The following is a 17,953-nucleotide window of genomic DNA, read 5'->3' on the forward strand; positions in this document are numbered from 1 at the left end:
CCATAGAGATGGAACGTAGATCAGTGGTAGCCAGGGAATGGGGTGGGGGGATGGAGAATTGGGAAATATGGTGTTTCTTTTTGGGGTGATGGAATGTTCTGGAATTAGATACTGGTGGTGTATACGCAACAGTGCTGAAAACCACTGAATTACACACTTTAAAATGGTTAAAATGAAGAATTTTATCTCAATTAAAAATTAAAGTACTGATGTCTGGGGCCCACCCAAGCATTGGTATTTTTTAAATCTCACCGGGTTGTTCTCCTCTGCAGCCGGGAGAGTTAATGCAAATAAGTCCACACGTGGGGTCGCGTGGGTCAGGTTCCCGGCCTAGGGGGCTCTGGTGTGAGCGGCTGCATTGGGGGGGTGAGGAGCGCAGGAGAGGACCAGGGCTGACGCTGCCCTTGGTTCTCCGCTGCCAGGTGACAGGGGCAAAGAGGTCCTGGGCACTAGACAGAGGTTGCAGTTTGGGCCTCTGCTGTGCAACCTTGTCCATGTTGCTTAACCTGCCAGAGCTTGTAGCAAAGGTTTCAGGTTGCCATAATGTTCGCAAGATAAGCATGGACCCTGGCATACAGTAGGCGCTAGTGGATGTTCGCTTCCTTGGCTTTCCCATTTCCCTGCGGCTGTAATTCTGTCGACTCTGGGAAGGCGTGCACTGGCTAGTTCTCCCTCTGCTGCTCCCCAAACCCCTGGTGGTCAGGGAGGAAGGGGGTGGGATTGCGGGGAAGGGGTCCCTGCCCCAGTGCTTTCCTGCGCGGCGCTCTCCCTCCCCCCAGCGTGGGCGGGGCTTCCTTGCCCACCCGGGACTCACCATTTCTGCTGCCAGGTGAGGCCAGTCAGGAGGAAGATGCTGATGAGCAGCAGGATGCAGCCGGCCACTGTGGACGGAGAGGAAGGTCAGGGGAGGGGGCCCCGGGGCTGAGAGAGCGAGCCCGTCCCCTTGTATCCGTCCCCACCCCCAGCAAAGGGCTCGCTGAGAGGCGAGCGCTGCGGTTTTTGCCGCCCCTTTTCAGAACGCGGCTCCCTCCCGGCAGAGTTTCCCTGGAGGCTCCAGGACCAGGGTCTGGGGGTGTGGACTGGAAGGACACAAACCTTTCCTCAGGGGGCTCCACTCTTTCTGTGGGGAGCAGCTGACAGGCACCCTCTTCAGAAAGGTTCAGAGTCCCCGGCCTCAGTTAAAGAGGCCGTGAGTGAGGCCCGCGATGGGTAAAAGAAATGTTGAAATATAAAGATGCATGATAAACACTTAGCATCTCCTGAAAGTGTTGTTTCCCAGATGCTTCTTTCCTGTGGTCCTGAAGCTGTCAAGTTATCCATACGTCCATCTGTCTATGTGTCTTAGACGTGCCTCAAAGCCTGTTTTGCTCCACTCACCCCCTCCCCTTATGAGATATAATTGACATGTAACATTGTCTAAGTTTAAGGTGTGCAGTGTGTTGCTTTGATACACTTATACATTGCAAAATGTATTGTAATTACCATTTCTTTTTTGGGCCAAGAACATTTCAGATTTACTCTTAGCAACTTTCAAGTCTACAATACGGCATTGTTAGCTGTGATCACCACGCTCTACGTTCAATCTCCATACTTGCTCCACTTCTCACTGGAAGTCTGTGCCCTCTGACGCCCGCCTCCCCATTGACCCCACCCCCAGCCCCTGGTCACCAGCATTCTGCTCTGTTTCTAAGAGCTCGGTTTTGGTCTCTGTTTTGTTTTTTTCTCAAAGCCCGTTTTTGCCGCCCACCAGGAAACACCTGGAGTGTTGGTGGCATGCTTCTCTCTTCCGCTGGTTCCACCACATCCCCGCACCCTGGCCTCCCCTCACATGCAGGTGCCGGGTATTTTGTCCTCTAGGATCTGGTCGGGAGGCACTGGTTGAGGCTGGTTTGAGACCTCACTCCTAACTCACTACAACCGGTGCCTGTGATTCCGAGTCATGTTACTATCTGGATTCGTCTTTGACTTTTATAAACATTATATAGTGTAAAGAGCTAGTTTATAGTAACTAACCAAGCAACTCACCAACCCACCAAGCAAACGTCCCCTGCTCTCTGTCTGGGGCACGTTTGTCACTACCCACCTGCGATCTGATACTCGGTTGTAAATATGAACGTATCCATGGTCGCAGCCACTTCTGTGGGTGTTTGGAAATCTGTGCAAAAGAGAGAGAAGGGTGCTAGTCACTGCTGGTCGTGGGGCTGCACGGGCTGGGAGAGTCCAGGCTTCTCGGGGCTGGGGGCTCGGAAGCCACTGGAGAGCTAGGAGAGACCAGGGGAGCCTGGGGCCAACATTTGAACATTTCGTTCTTCTGCCTCGAGGCGCCGCCCTCATCTTGTTTCTCCTGTGACACTGGCGGTGTTTGAGGACTGGGAGGTTGCCCGCAGGTGTGTGATCATCTCTAGTACCTACGGGCAGCTCCAGGCCAACTCCTCCCCTTATCCTGCATCATGGTTTAATAGCCAACCTTTTATCTTCCAAGAAACTGCAGCTGTACCTGTGGTACCTGCCATCCTCGTTGTTAAGGGAAAATCAGTTTCACTGCCAGGGGGAGCATCCGTGCTCTCCTGAGGCTCTTCATCACCTGGAGGAGAGAGTAAGGATGCTTGTGGAACAGAAGGTGGGGCGTGGAGGTCTCATGTCCACCCCCTCCCTGTCCTCCTCAGCTGACTCCAGATGCACTAGCTGAGGTGTGAGTCTCAGTTCTCGGTTCCCCATTAGGGTCACAGCAAAGTGGCTCAGTGGCCACAGCAGAGCAGGAGGGAGGGAATTTTGTGACCCTGACCCTGGCTTTCTACAGAACTCAGCAACTTTCTCCCCACGCTGCCTACTCAGCTCTGGTTTCCTTCTGTGGCTTGGAAACGGGTCATCATAATACAAATACCATCAAACCATTAAACGAAGTAGAAATGCACAAAAGGAGAGCTTTTCTCTGTGACAGGTTCCCCGTTGCTCGTGGAGATGCCTGGCGTGCAGTGTGGCTCATGGGGGTCAGGCTGTGGGAAAGAAACACAGAAGCCTCCCTAGAAGATCCAAGAGAGAGATGTGGGGTCTGGGAAGCGGGGGTGAGCAAAGAAACCACTAACAGGGTCAAATGGAAGTGACTTTTGACTGTAGAAATAGTAAGGCTATTTCAGAATGAAAATAGCAGAAGACCTCAACGTAGGTGGCTTGTCTGCATGTGTGAATGAGCGTGCATGCGTGTGCATGTGTGTTTGTGCTTGAAAAGTCCCTTCCCTGCACATCTGCACTTTGGCAAAGCTCAGGTGGGACTCACACAAGAGGAGGGGGCATGCTAATGGTGTGGCATGGCACAAATAATGGATTTACATTATGTATCAGCAAGTTGGAAATGTGTGCATGGCACGTGGACTTTCCTTTTTGAATGAGGAAGTTTTGGTAGCTTAGAGTCAGAAGGAAAATTTCAGGATCAGCTAGAAAAGGGGGCAGCAGGATCACCAGTGAGGTAGCACCCAGGGGGCTTCGGAAGACCTTTCTTCCTCTTCCATCTCCTGCTGTTTATCCCCATCAGGGTACAGGGGACCTCAGGTGATGAAGACCTTGGAGTTTATCTAGTCTGTTTTCTAGAATGAGAAAAAACAGAGGCCCCAAGAGAGGAAGAGACTTGCCCAAGGTCACGTAGCGGGTGGGTCAGGGATTCCAGGCTGGTCCGCCTGACAGAAGCAGCAAGGTGGTAGACCTGGCGGGAGGCATCTCCATACCTGGAAACTGACTGTTCTCCCCTTCACTTATGCACTCAAGCTTGGGCTGGGTCCACCTCATGTTCCCATAGATCATCTTGCAGGTGCTCTTGGTAGGGCCTCCCTGTAGGGGCCTGAATCCCTGAATGCACTGGTAGTAAACTGTCTGCCCCGCCATGAAATGGTAAATTCTCTTCAAAGGTTCACGTTCATATTCCCATGGTGGAGGCTCCTTGCAGTGACCTGGAAGAGGGAAAGGAAATTCCAAAGGCAAGCTGGGGAGACATTGTGAGTCCAGGTTGCCTCTTCCTAGAGACTGGACCATGGTTCTTACTCTTTTCTTTGTCCCCTTCCTCCCTCCCTCCCTCCCTTCCTCCCTTCCTTCCAGTAAGTATTGATAACATCTATGTGTTAGGACCTTTGCTAGACATGTTGTGAAAAGGCATAAAGACCCAGTCCCCCTGCAAGGAGCAGACAGTGGATCTGGTAAGGAAGCACATACAGGCAGAACGTGGTGAGGATGACAGCCAAGAGACAGACGCTTGCTCTTGGAATGCAGAGAGATGAGCAATTACTTCTGCTGATGGTGAGAGATTTGATAAGTAGACAGGCGTGCGAATGGTGGTCTCAGTTTAGGGCTAAAGGCAGGCTCAAGCCAATCTGGGCCAATGAAGTGTAGAGACCGTCTGGATCCCCACTGCTAAGTGCGTTGCAGCTGGTGGTCATCTTGGGGCCACGGCGGAAGGACTGGGGACAAATCCAAAGCCAGGAGGAGGGGAACACTAAGATGGTCTTGGAGAAATGGAGCCTGATCCCTGATCAAGCCATGCCTGAAGCTTGACCCAGGTGGGCCCTTTTAAGGGCTCTGAAAACTCCCATGCCCAGTAACTTTCCACTTACCCAACTAAAACCCAAGCCTGGCTGACCTTTAACCTCAGAGATCATGTCCTGCTCTGATTTAATCCCAGAATCCAACCCCTGCCCCCGCCAAATCTGGACATATGGACCACGACATATGGACCACAGGTCCCTCTAAGCCCAGAAGTGTGAAACTGCATATATGCTCTGACCTTCCACAACCCCAAGGACCCATATAACCTTCCCCTGTGCCCTCTGTAACCCTCTGCAGCAGGAGGCCGAGTGGTCCCGTCCAGGGTGGTCTGCTCAGTGCAGCACCTTGCAAATCATGACTGAACGTGTGTTTCAGTCTCAGAATCAAATTGCCTTTACAGTCAGTAAAATTCATAACCATCTGAACCCATTTGAATTGGGTTTGCTTCTTTCAAGTGAAAACCTCCATGTTAAGACAATCTGTGAAGTATCCCTTAGCCAGAGCCAGCTGGTTATCTCTTGAGTAAGGACAGTAAACTTTGAGCTCTTGAGAAAACTTTCAGTAATTGTGGAAGGTGATGCGGGAGAAACAGAGAGAAACAAATAATTAAATGTGTTCGGAAGCCTTGTTCCAGCACAAAGTCAGAGTGAAAAGGGCTGGAAACAGCATGTTGCAGAGTAGTCCTTGGATTAGTCATTGGGTTTTAGTTTTTTTAATTAATAGAAGCTGAAAATAAATTCAGACTAGTTTAAATAATCAGTAGCAAGATCCCTGTTCTAATTCAGGAGACCCAAGGCCTTATTTCAGTCCTATTATGTGAGTTTAGCCAAGTCTTTAAATGTCTCTGTGTCTCAATTTATTCAGTGAATTGAAGTAATATTTCCTGCTCCCTGACTCACTGGCTTCTGAGGTTCAAATGAGATTATATACAATGTTGTAAAGTTCTTCGTAAGGTTATAAAATTAGCATTGGACCATGGGGTCTTGTAAGGTCAGCTGGTCCCCCAGAAGGCTCAGGTTTTCCTAATGGACTCTCTTTCTTCCTGATGTTATGGCTTGACTTCAACATTTTTTTTTTTTTTTTTTTTTTTTTTTGCGGTACGCGGGGCCTCTCACTGTTGTGGCCTCTCCCGTTGCAGAGCACAGGCTCCGGACACGCAGGCTTAGTGGCCATGGCTCACGGGCCCAGCCGCTTCGCAGCATGTGGGATCTTCCTGGACCGCGGCACGAACCCGCGTCCCCTGCATCGGCAGGTGGACTCTCAACCACTGTGCCACCAGGGAAGCCCCAACGTTATTAATTTTGGGAAGTTGGGGCAGCAACTCACTAGGCCACAGCCTATTAGCTAGGAGGTGTTTGTCCGCAGCTTCCAGAGGCACCAGTGTGGCACCGCCCACTTCACAACCCTGTCCTGTAAGGAATGTCTGGAAGTAAATTGCTTTGCTTGGAGTTCACTGCCTTGTACTTAAGGGGAAAACACAGCATCTCTTTGAGGGCAGGGGTGACCGTCTGCTCAGGTTTGTATTGTCTGGCCGCAGTGCCTGGCACAGTTTGTCCCCAAACATGCTTTTTGAATTGAATTGAAATGAAGTGAATTGAATTGAGTTCTATTTGGCCAGTTCCCAAACCCGGAGGCAACCCAGAGCCCAGGTTGGCTGCTGTAAGAGTGGCTTGAAATGCTGAGCAAACAGCCTGCAAACACTACACAATAGTTCTCGTCCACATGACATCCTTAGGAAAGAGGACAGCAGGACAGATCCTCCTTCTCTGGGGCACACATCCTGTACCTGCAAGAGAATGGGTCCCCTCTTACCTGGAAGGTTAGCTTGGCCTGTGGGCTGCATTTGGCTCTGCATTTCTGTGGTCGTTTCTTCATTCTGTTCTTTGAGTCCAGGAGTAACTTGTTTTCCTGGAGTCTTAGGGGAGGCTAGAGAGTATGGATGGAATGAAGAAGATAGCTTCACAAAAGTTTAAAAGAGAACACACTCTTCATGTATTCATTTGCTCAAAAAGAGAGTCTTTCTAGGGTCTGTGATGTGCCAGGCAATATCAGGGGATACTGGGATTATAAAGATGATCCCCACACACCCTGCCCTTGGGGGGCTCTCAGGGGGCCTGTTCCTGGCCAGTGCAGCACTGGCCTGTCAGGCAGGTTTCCTGTACATGATGTCAGTGGCCTACAACGTGTTTCTGAAGGAGCTGAGATTTTTCTGGTGGAATTGTTTGTGTCTGTGTGTCTCTCCAAAAGGGACGCCATTCTGGCCATCAACCCCATCAACACTGTACGTGGGGATGAGTGTGGTAGCGAGAGGAGCTATTAATTCAACAGCCCGCCCACTCCTCTGTTTCCCAAGGCAGTTCATTTAAAAGTTAGAGAGAGGCCCTCCTAAAGCAATGACAATGGTGCAGCCACTATGGAGAACAGTACGGATGTCCTTAAAGAACTAAAAATAGAGCTACCATATGATGCAGCAATCCCACTCCTGGGTATATATCCAGAAAAGAAGAAAACTCTAATTCAAAAAGATACATACACCCCAATGTTCATAGCAGCACTATTCACAATAGCCAAGACATGGAAGCAACATGTCACCAACAGATGAATGGATAAAGAAGATGTAGTGTGTGTGTGTGTGTGTGTGTGTGTGTGTGTGTGTGTGTGTGTGTATAGTGGAATACTACTCATTCATAAAAAAGAATGAAATAATGCCATTTGCAGCAACATGGATGGATCTACAGATTATCATACTAAGTGAAATAAGTCAGTCAGAGAAAGACAAATATCATATGATATCTTTTATGTGTGGAATCTAATCAACAGTGCTAATAAACTTATTTACAAGACAGAAACAGACTCACAGACATAGAAAACAAACTTATGGTTACCAAAGGGAAAAAGTGTGGGAGGGATATATTAGGAGTATGGGATTAACAGATACACACTACTACATATAAAATAAGTGAATAACAAGACTTTACTGTAAAGCACAGGGAACTATATTCAATACCTTGTAATAATCTATAATGGAAAAACATCTGAAAAAGTGTGTGCGTATACACAAAACGGAATCACTTTACTGTACACCTGAAACTAACACAACATTGTAAATCAACTATACTTCAATTTAAAAATTGTGATAAAATGTGCATAACATAAAATGTACCATAGTAACCATTTTTAAGTGTACAGTTCAGTGGCATGAGCTACATTCACGTCATTGTGAACTAGAATTATTTTTAGTTGTTTAGTAATTATTAGTGTAATGTCTGTCCTCCCTCCCTCCCCCCGAAGTATAGGTTCCTTGAGGGCTGGGTCTGTCATATCCCCAAGTATCTGGAACAGGCCTTGGAACTAGGAGACACTCATTCAATATCTGTTCAGTGAATGACTATTCTGGGAACCACCAACATTAGTTTCCACGTAGATGGGGCGGCCAGTTTTTGTCTGTAGGGCCGTGCGAATAATAGTTGAAGCCCTGTCTCCCTCTTTGCCACAGTTTTTCTCCTTCCCTCCGGGGTTACAAATGGAAACACTTACAGGTGCTGTCGCAGTGGCATCTGTTTTCCCAGGCAGAGTGGCTGGAGTTTCCTGTGCAGCGCATGAAGGGCGACCTTCTGCGGAAGCCTTTCTTGCAGTCACAGTTTATCATGGTGCCCACCTCATACCTGAGGACCTTGAACATGGCATTTCTGAGACTCGGTGGGTCTTCAAGACAAGCATCTGCCGAGACAAAAAGGCGCCTTAGGAGTCCAGGAGCTTCCAAACATGGGCACATGATCAAATCACAGGTTCCTTCGCTCGATTTAAGGGGTTTTGTATGTACCCCACCGTTTCCTGGAGAGAAACTAAGGCTGTTGACGTTTCTTTAGAAACCTTCATATCAGAGATGGTTCAAAATTTAACTTCAGCCAAGTTCACCTCCAAACTACAGTGTCTTTCAAACGAAATGAATAGAAACGAATGAGGTTTTATTCTGAATATGCCTCCTGCTGAGCAAGTATAGAATGAGGGGGCACAAGGGACATGAGCAAAGGGAGGGACGAACCACATTGATTTCATTGAGGGATGAGATGTGTCTGTGAGAAATACTTTGAAGGAAATAAAGATTGTCCGACTTTCTGTAATTAATGATTCTGTAAGGTTGTTTATTTTTGAAGAAATATTTGTAAAGTGCTTCACTCAATGTCTGGTGAGTAGGAAATGTGTGTTTCTCACCCACCTACCCACCTCTAAGTTTACCAAATTCCTTCTCACACCACGAAGACCTGACCCTCCCTCGCCCCCCACAATAGTCACTGGCTTCCCACTAAAGACACTTGAATAGTTGAACACCCAACTCTTATGGGAGGAAAAGGTGCTGGTCTCATCAGAGCAATGATTCCATTGTATATCTCGCGACAAATTCTCCTGCTTCAAGAGATGAGATTTTTCAGGAAAAAGTCACAGGCTGGATAAAGGAAGCGGACAGGAAGGACCACAGGAAACAGAAAAAAGGGAGGCAGCCAGGGCTCCCACATCTGGCCTTGCCACCCAGCAAACGGGCACAGGGTCCAGGCAGGTTGCTGCACTTGCTCCTGGCAGAGGACCATCTGCCGATCGTCTGTTAATCACTCAGGGTGGAGTGGGGCTTCTCTGAGCCCTCACAGTCCGCCCAGCATCTTGTCATCCTGGAGACCACCCCCAACCAAGATGTGGGACCCTCCTGACACCCTTAAGAAGGTGAGGTGAGGGGCTTCCCTAGTGGCGCAGTTGTTGAGAGTCCGCCTGCTGATGTAGGGGTCACAGGTTTGTACCCCTGTCCGGGAAGATCCCACATGCCGCGTAGCGGCTGGGCCCGTGAGCCATGGCTGCTGAGCCTGCGTGTCCAGAGCCTGTGCTCTGCAATGGGAGAGGCCACAACAGTGAGAGGCCCGTGTATCGCAAAAAAAAAAAAAAAAAAAGAAGGTGAGGTGAACCTGGACAGCTTGTCCCACCTCTAACCAAGAAGGGACTACACAAAAGCAGTTTGAATAGCTCACTGGGCCAGCAGTTGTAGAGGAACATGTAAAATAATGTAAATTCCAGGAATTATAATAATCATAAGGCAAGAAACACAGCATGGTGGAAAGAGGAGAAGGATAGGTTTCTAAATTGTAGTTCTACCAGCTTACTAGCTATGCAGCTTTATTGTTTTTACGTATCTAAGACTTGGCTTCCTTTTTTGTAAAATGGGTATAATAATTATTTTACTGATTTCTTTTAAATATTACATGAAATAACATATTAAGGTAACTTGCAGAGCACCTGGCACATAATAGGCATAGAATAGATGCTAGTCAGTTGCAAACTATCATATATAGAATGGATAAACAACAAGATCCTACTGTATGACACAGGGAACTATATTCAATATCCTGTGATAAACCATAATGGAAAAGAACATGAAAAAGAATGTATATATGTATGTATAGCTGAATCACTTTGCTGTACAGCAGCAATGATCACAACACTGTCAATCAACTGTACTTCAATAAAATTAATTTAAAAAGAAAAAAAAAAAGAATAGGTACTAGTTCCGCTCCCTTTTTTTCCTGTCCAGAAAAAGAAAATGTCCAGATAGAGACTCGGCTGAGTTTTACCTTAACCCTTAACTCCTGCAAAAGTTCATCTCTCCCTACAGCCCATGTCATCAGTACCATTCACTGGCACTTATCATACGTCAATACCAACCAACAATTTAAGTATCGGAAGGTAAATCTGTTGCTAAAACAAGATGTGTGTAATAATCAGAAAAGCCAAATGAAGGAACGAGGCAAGGATGTTCCCTGTTACCACTGCTTTTCAGCATCATATTGGAAGTCCTAGCTAATACAGTTAGAAAAGAAAAGGAAACAAAAGGTATCCAGATTGGGATGGAAGAAACAAAACTGTCTTTGTTTGTAGAAGACATGTTATCTATGTAGAAAATCTGAAAGAATAGACCAAAAATAAAACCTCATACTAATAAGTGATTACAGCAGGGTTACAAGATACAAAGCTAATATACAAAAGTCAACCACTTTGCTAAATACCAGCAATGACCAAGAGGAAATTGAAATTAGAAGCACAATACCATTTACATTAGCACCCAAAAAAGGAAGTACTTGGGTATAAGTAAAAAAATATATATATATATGTACAAGATCTACATGAGGAAAAACTATAAAACTCTGATGAAATAAATCAATGAAGAGCTAAATAAATGGAGAGATATTCCATGTTCATGGATAGGAAGATTCAATATTGTCAGTATGTTAGTTCTTCCCAACTTGATCTATAGATTGAAGGCAATCCCAATAAAACGCCCAGCAACTTAATTGGTGGATGACAACAAACTGAATCTAAGTTTATATGAAGAGACAAAAGACTCAGAATAGCTAACACAATATTGACTGAAAGGAGCAAAGTTGGAGGACATACTACCTGACTTCAAGACTTACTATAAAGTTACATTAATCAAGACAGTGTGGTATTGGTGAAAGGATAGACAGATAAGTGGAACAGAATAGAGGGTCCAGAAATAGACCAACTGATCTTTGACAAAGGGGCAAAGGCAATACAATGGAGCAAAGATAGTCTTTTCAACAAATGGTGCTAGAACAACTGGACATTCCACATGCAAAAAAAAAATCTAAACACACATCTTATGTCCCTCACAAAAATTAACTCAAAATGGATCACAGACCTAAAAGTAAAACATAAAACTATAAAACTCCTTGAAGATAATATAGGAGAAAATCTAGATGACCTTGGGTTTGGTGACAACTTTTTAGATGCAACACCAAAGGCATGGTCCATGAAGAAAAGAATTGAGAATCTGGACCTCATTAAAATAAAAAAATTTCCAGAGATTGGCACAACATTGTAAATAAACTATACTTCAGTAAAAAAAAAAAAAAGTAAAAGAAAACAAACAAAAAAAAGGAGTAGGGTGTTTGTTTTTGTGTTATTTTCTTGTTACCATATGCTTTAAAAAAAATAAATTCTGATTTAATGGAAAAAAAAAATTCTGCTCTTAAGAGACACTGTCACGAGAATGGAAAGACAAGCCACAGACTGGGAGAAAATATTTGTATGATAAAGGGCTGGTATCCAAAATATACAAAGAACTCAACAGTAAGAACCCTGATTGAAAAAAATGGGCCAAAGTCCTGAACAGACACCTCACCAAAGAAGATATACAGATGGCAAATAAGTATATGAAAAGATGTTCCACATCATGTCATCAGGGAAATGCAAATTATAGCAACAATAAGATGCCACTGCACATCTTTAGAATGACCAAAATTCAGAACACCTAATGCTGGTGAGGGTGTGGTGCAACAGAATCCCTCATACGTTGTGGATGGGAAAGCAAAATGGTACAGACACTTTGGAAGACAGTTTTGGCAGTTTCTGACAAAACTAAACATACTCTTAATGTACCATCCCGCCATCATGCTTCTTGGTATTTACCCAAAGGAGTTGAGAAGCTGAGTCCACAAAAAAACCTGCACACGGATGTTTCTAGCAGCTTTATTAATAATTGTCAAAATTTGGAAGCAATCTTAGATGTCCCTCAGTAAATGAGTGGATAAATAAACTGTGGTACATTCAGACAATGGGATGTTACCCAATGCTAAAAAGAAATGAATTCTCAAGTCATGAAAAGACATAGAGGAAACTTTAATGCATATTACTAAGTGAAAGAAGACAATCTTAAAAGGCTATACACTGTATGAGTCCAACTATATGACATTCTAGAAAAGGAAAAACTATGAAGGTCGTAAAAAGAATTGGTTGGTTGCCAGGGGGTAGGGAGGAGGAAGGGATGAATATGTGTAGCACAGAGGATTTTTAGGGCAGTGAAATTACTCTGTAGGACACCATAATGATGGATACCTATTAGTCCAAACCCACAGAATATACACCACCAAGAGTGAACCCTAATGTAAACTATGGACTTTAGGCAATGATGATGCATCAGTGTAGGTTTATCAATGGTGACAAACGTACAATCTGGTGGGGGATGTTGATAATGTGACAATGGGGGAGGCTGTGCATGTGTGATGTCAGGAGTATATGGGAAATCTCTGTACCTTCTGCTCAATTTTACTGTGAACCTAAAACTGTTCTAAAAAGTAAAGCCTATTAAAAAAGAACAACTTACAAGCACACAATGGACATTTCCTGAGCTAGACAAAATAATTGAAGGGGAAAAGAAAAACAGCCCATGAGGACTTCTGCTTCCGACCATGACAAAATTTATCTTCCTGCTGAAAGCAACTTTAAAACCAGACAAAATATGTGAACAAGAGTTTGCAGGCATTTAGCAACGGGCAGTGCAGCACAGCATTATTTGAGAGGAAGGAAGCACATGAAATGAGCCCATCATTGCCATGGCTTTCCTCCTGGGGCACTTTCCTGCCAGGTAGCACCAAAGTGGAGCCAGCAGAGTGGTGGCCTCACTGACCTGAAGGGGGAAAAAATCAGAGCCCTAGGCTGCTGGCATGGGTGGAATTTGTGGGATGGGGCTCTAGAGAGGAGGGGGGCAGAAGTGTGTGTGAGGATACTCTTCGGGTTTTTAATCCAGCAGCTGGGCTGAATATAAACAGGGCAGGACCCTGTGACTTAGAACCAACTCCCTGCTGTGGAGACTGAGAGAAGAATAGTTATACCAAATTTTATTTACAAAAACAGGCATCTGTTGCCTGTTGCCAGTTGTGGCTATATTTATATCAGAGAGTAGATTTCAAAGTAAGAAACATTAGTCACAGATGACTTGTTGGTTACATGAAATTACCGAGAAATCTCCAAAATAACTATGAGAACTTATCAAATTTAGCGATCTCAATATACAAAAATCACTTGTGGTTATACTGTGAGCAACCAATTAGAAAATTAAAAATTTTAAAACAATCCCATTTACAATAGTATGAAAAGACATAACATACTCAGGAATAAATTTACTGAAAACTCACAAGGCCTTTAAACTGAAAGTTCTGAAACACTGCTAACATAAAGTATTATATAACTGGAGAAATGCACAATATTTATGGATTGGGAGTTTCTTTTTTTTTTAAAAGATGTCAACTTATCTTAAATTGATCAATAAACTTAATGCAATTACAATAAAAAAAAATCCAACACACTGTTTGGCAGAAATTTGGCAAGACACAGACCTAGAATTTTAAGACAATCTTAAAATGATGTACAAATTTGGAGGATTCACATCATCTGATATCAAGACTTTCTATAAAGCTTCAGTGACCAAGACAGTACATATTGATAAAAGATAGACAAACAGAATAATGGAACAGAATAGAAAATCCAGAAATAGACTGACATAGGTATATTCAGGTGATTTTTTGCAAACACACCATGGCAATTCAATGAGGGAAGGGAAAATCTCAACAAATGCTTCTGGAACAAGTGATAATTGTATAGGGAAAAAAGAACTTTACTCCACCTACAAAAATTAATTTTATTGTATATTTAAACATAAAATATCCATCCATACACCAAATCCATACATTATAGATGTAAACATAAAAGATAAAACTATTACGTTTCTAAAAGAACATAAAGGCGAATAGCTTTGCAAGCTAGGGATAGGCAAAGATTTCCTAAAATCACTGGAGGGCTTGTTAAACTAGATTATTGGCCCCATCCTCAGAGCTTCTGATTGAGAAAGCACTAACCATAAAATAATAGTAAATTTAAAACTTCTGCCCTTCCTAAGGCATTAAGAACATGAAGAAACGAATGCTACAGGTAGACTGGGAGAAAAATCTTTGCAACACATATATCTGACAAAAAGACTTGTGTCCACATTATGCAAAGAACTACAAATCAATACTAAAAGTCAAACAACCCAATAAGTAAATGGGCAAAGACTTGAACGGTCACTTCTCCAAAGAAGATATCTGATTATCAATAAGCACTTGACGATGTGCTGAAGACATCATTAGATACCAAGAAAAAGCAAATTGGAAACCACCATGAAATAGTCCATTAGAATGGGTAAAATGGATAAAAGACTGACAACACCAAATGTTGGCAAGGAGCTACTGGAACTCACTTCCATTACTGTTGGGAGTGTAAAATAATGCCAAAACTCAAAGTTTTTAAAATGAAGTTAAATTTATACCTGCCCTATGATCCAGCGGTTCCACTCCTTGGTATTTATCTAGGAGGAGTGAAAGCACATATCTACAAAAAGACTTAAGCAAAACATTTATAGTAGCTTTGAATAATCTCAAAAACATTATGTTGAACAAAAGAAGACAGACACAAAATACACACACTGTTTGATTCCATTTATATTATGAAGTTTACGAAAAGACAAAACTAGTATGCAGAAAGAAGTCAAAGTAGTGGTTGCTTGTGGTGGGTGGGGATTGACTGGAAGGAGACAGTAGGGGGATGGAAACATGAGTGTACATCTTTGCCCTGCTGACAAATTGAAATTATAATGGACTTGTCACAGTTCAAGTCAGGGGGCCATTGAGGACCCGGTCTCAGACATGTCCCTGCACCACTGAGAACTTGAATTTTCTCTGAACTGCATCAAACTTAAGGACACCACCAGCCATTTTCAAAACAATATCAGCCAGCAGCTGCAACCTCATGGTCTCAAGGTTTCCCCTTGAAATTATGCAACCATTTCAGACCCCAACCAATTCTTACTCAATAAGCACCCTTACTGCTTGCCAGCTCCAATTATAATTCTTGATAGACAACTCATGTCACTAACTGTAACCTTGTGGGGGTTTGCCTGTATAAGTGTCCCCTATTTTGTAGCTGGGGAAACAATTCAAGGTCTTCTTGAATCTGTGTCACTGGGGCATTCCTAACAAACCCCAAATAACACCTTTTTATTTCAATCAGGTCTCCGTTTCTGAAATTTTGGTTAACAGCCCAGACTCGTCAAATTGTACACTTCAGATCTGTGCATTTCACCACACGTAATTTTACTTCAAAAAAATCATGAAGAAGTATATTGAGCAATTCTCGTGATTATCCACTAGCACAAATAATCAAGGATTGACCTCAGCCGCATTTGGAATCTGACGACTCAACCACAAACCAAGAGAGTTTCTAAACACAGAAATTTGAAACGAAGGCAGACAGATTGCCTTCGGGGCAACTTTGTGTCCTTAAAAACTATTTACATGATGATGTGCTTTTCTAAATTAGGCCATGGGAATTTCCAGGATCATCATAAATTAGCCTGAGCATCTGAGGTGGTCATGCGGGGACAAGAGAAATTTCCAGAACTTCTTACTCCCACAGACTTGCCTTTTATAAAAGCATCTTTCCTGGAATCTAGAAGCACTGAAACTTCCCTGGTCTATAGCTAAGAACTAGTAAAGAACTTGACTATAACCCTTTTCCCTGGAACCACGTGAAGAGTGTTCCAAGTATCACCTGAAGAAAGTGTGTGTGTTGGGGGCAGGGGAGTGTGCAGGAAAGGTAGACCTGGGGTGCCGGCGGTGTTTCTTTTAACAGGAATGAATCTGGGATTTTTAAAAGCCCTTCTCAGGGCGGTGTCGTAAAAGAAACAGCAGTACAACATCTTAAAAAAAAGGATGAAAACACTTTATCTCTCCTGAAGTCTTGCAGAGGAACATTGAAGGGCAGTTCTGTTTATGTGACTCAGCAAAATGTCTTTACAGCCTCCTTCCCCATATTATCACTTACAAATTTTCACACAGCATGGCAGCTGCCTCATTCTCTAGTTTTACTCCAAAAGCTCTAAAATTTCTTGAAATTCAGCAAACAGGGGCTGTTTCTGCCTTTACTCTTGCACCCACCTTTCCAGATCTATTTCTTGCTTCCACCAGAGGCTCTGACTTTCTAGCAGAAATTATTCTCTGCGCTCAGCTCTGGCCCATTCTCCCAGCCCAGGAGGCAAATGCAGAATTTTTTTTGGAAGGTGGGAAGGGAAATGTTTTTCTCTCTGTCATTTTTAAGTATTGGTGCATTTCCAGATTGGATGTCATTTTCTTTTCTGAGAGCTTTGAAAGTGTGTGCTGCCTGCAGATTGGAGGAAAAAGTTGAGACTACTAGCCTCGTGTTGGGACTTGGGGTGAATGCTCAGAGCTGGGACACTGGGGCCCCTGGAGGGGTCCTACCATGGGCTCGGAGGAACATTGATGTGGTCTTGCCTCCTACCTTTTATGTAGGCAGAGGGGAAAGAGAGCCAGTAATTATCATTCATCCTGAAAAATCCCAAGGGATTTTCCCGAAGGCCTTGCATTGACAGTTAAACTGAGCTCTTCCGATGTTGAAAGTGTTTCACATCTTATTTCAAATTTTTGCTAAGAATGGTACCTGGAAAGACACAGGCAGGACCCCATATGTCCCACCCCCTGCGCCCACCCAGCCTCCATCCCTGTCCCTGAAACACTGTCCCAGGTGCATCCTCCCTTGGAATATTTGTAGGCTTGTTGCCTCCAGGAATTCCCGGCTCAACTGAAATGCAGGAATTCATGGCTGCCTTTGACTTCTTCAGCCGACATTAGTGACGGTAATTGAGAGCCACCTTGCTCTGGGCTGTGTCACCGCACAGGTCTGGGAGGAAGGTGGCTGAGGTTGACGGACCCTGGGACACGCTTCGCTTTTTTTTCTGTGTTGTTTTGCCTTTTGTTTTCCCTCCACTGAATTGCTAGAGGCTCATCTCCTCCATCTCACCACGCCCATGCTAGGGAGGGAAAGATTAGGCATTCGTAGGTTACACAGCAACAGATTTAGGGATTCAGACCAGCTTTTGTGTCTCCCAGGCGTCTGCTCTCTCCTTTCCGCCACTGTTCCCAGAAGGACAGTCGTACAGCTTCTACTGCTTGGGTTTCCAATAAAAGATGAGAAACTTGGTGAAACGAGGCACTCCCTTCTCTTCCTCTAAGTGGCCTGTCACTCACTAAGAGAGACACGAGATGCAGACCAGGGCTTCCTGATTGGATCTGGAATGCTGACACCCTTTCTCTCATTTAGCATATGACCTCAACTCCACTCCCCTAAATAAAGCTACCCCTTGGTGTCTTGCTGTTTTGTTTTTAGAAGGGAACAGAACTAAGGTAAATTTTGTGCCTATATATTTTTGTGTTCCTCGAGTTAACCAGAAATATCAACACCTGGAAGGCAGTCGGTCCTTTGAGCTGGGAAGTTGGTTTCCTACAGCTGGTAGGACTCTCTGCTTCACTTGTTCACAGCAGAGCTTCTCAAACTTTAATGTGTGTACACGTGGCTTGGGGGGCTTGTTAAATGCACATCTGGGCACAGTGGGGTGAGTGTGGAGGCTGAAACTATTTCTCTCGAGCGCCCCAATGCTGCAGGGGCTGTAGCCGCACTCAGCACCCAGCAGTGGCTGCCCCGTCTTCCCCCCTCTTCTGCCCCCTCCGGAGGGCCCGCCTCCCCAAGG

General features: G+C 44.4%; 1 protein-coding gene across 1 annotated transcript in view; it reads right to left on the minus strand.

Moving 5' to 3' along the window:
* Positions 1–584: 584 nt before the first annotated feature.
* IL2RA (interleukin 2 receptor subunit alpha) overlaps positions 585–17,953 on the minus strand; it is a gene marked incomplete at its 3' end in the record, with an annotated part of 37,421 nt that continues 20,052 nt past the window's right edge. Inside the window, 8 exon segments of the mRNA XM_082649340.1 lie at positions 585–640; positions 643–692; positions 815–881; positions 2,084–2,155; positions 2,498–2,584; positions 3,723–3,944; positions 6,346–6,459; positions 8,071–8,253. Of these exon segments, the coding sequence (XP_082505466.1) occupies positions 585–640; positions 643–692; positions 815–881; positions 2,084–2,155; positions 2,498–2,584; positions 3,723–3,944; positions 6,346–6,459; positions 8,071–8,253 (851 nt within the window).

Source organism: Grampus griseus (assembly GCF_964374135.1).
Source record: "Grampus griseus genome assembly, chromosome: 2".
NCBI classification, from domain to species: domain Eukaryota; kingdom Metazoa; phylum Chordata; class Mammalia; order Artiodactyla; family Delphinidae; genus Grampus; species Grampus griseus.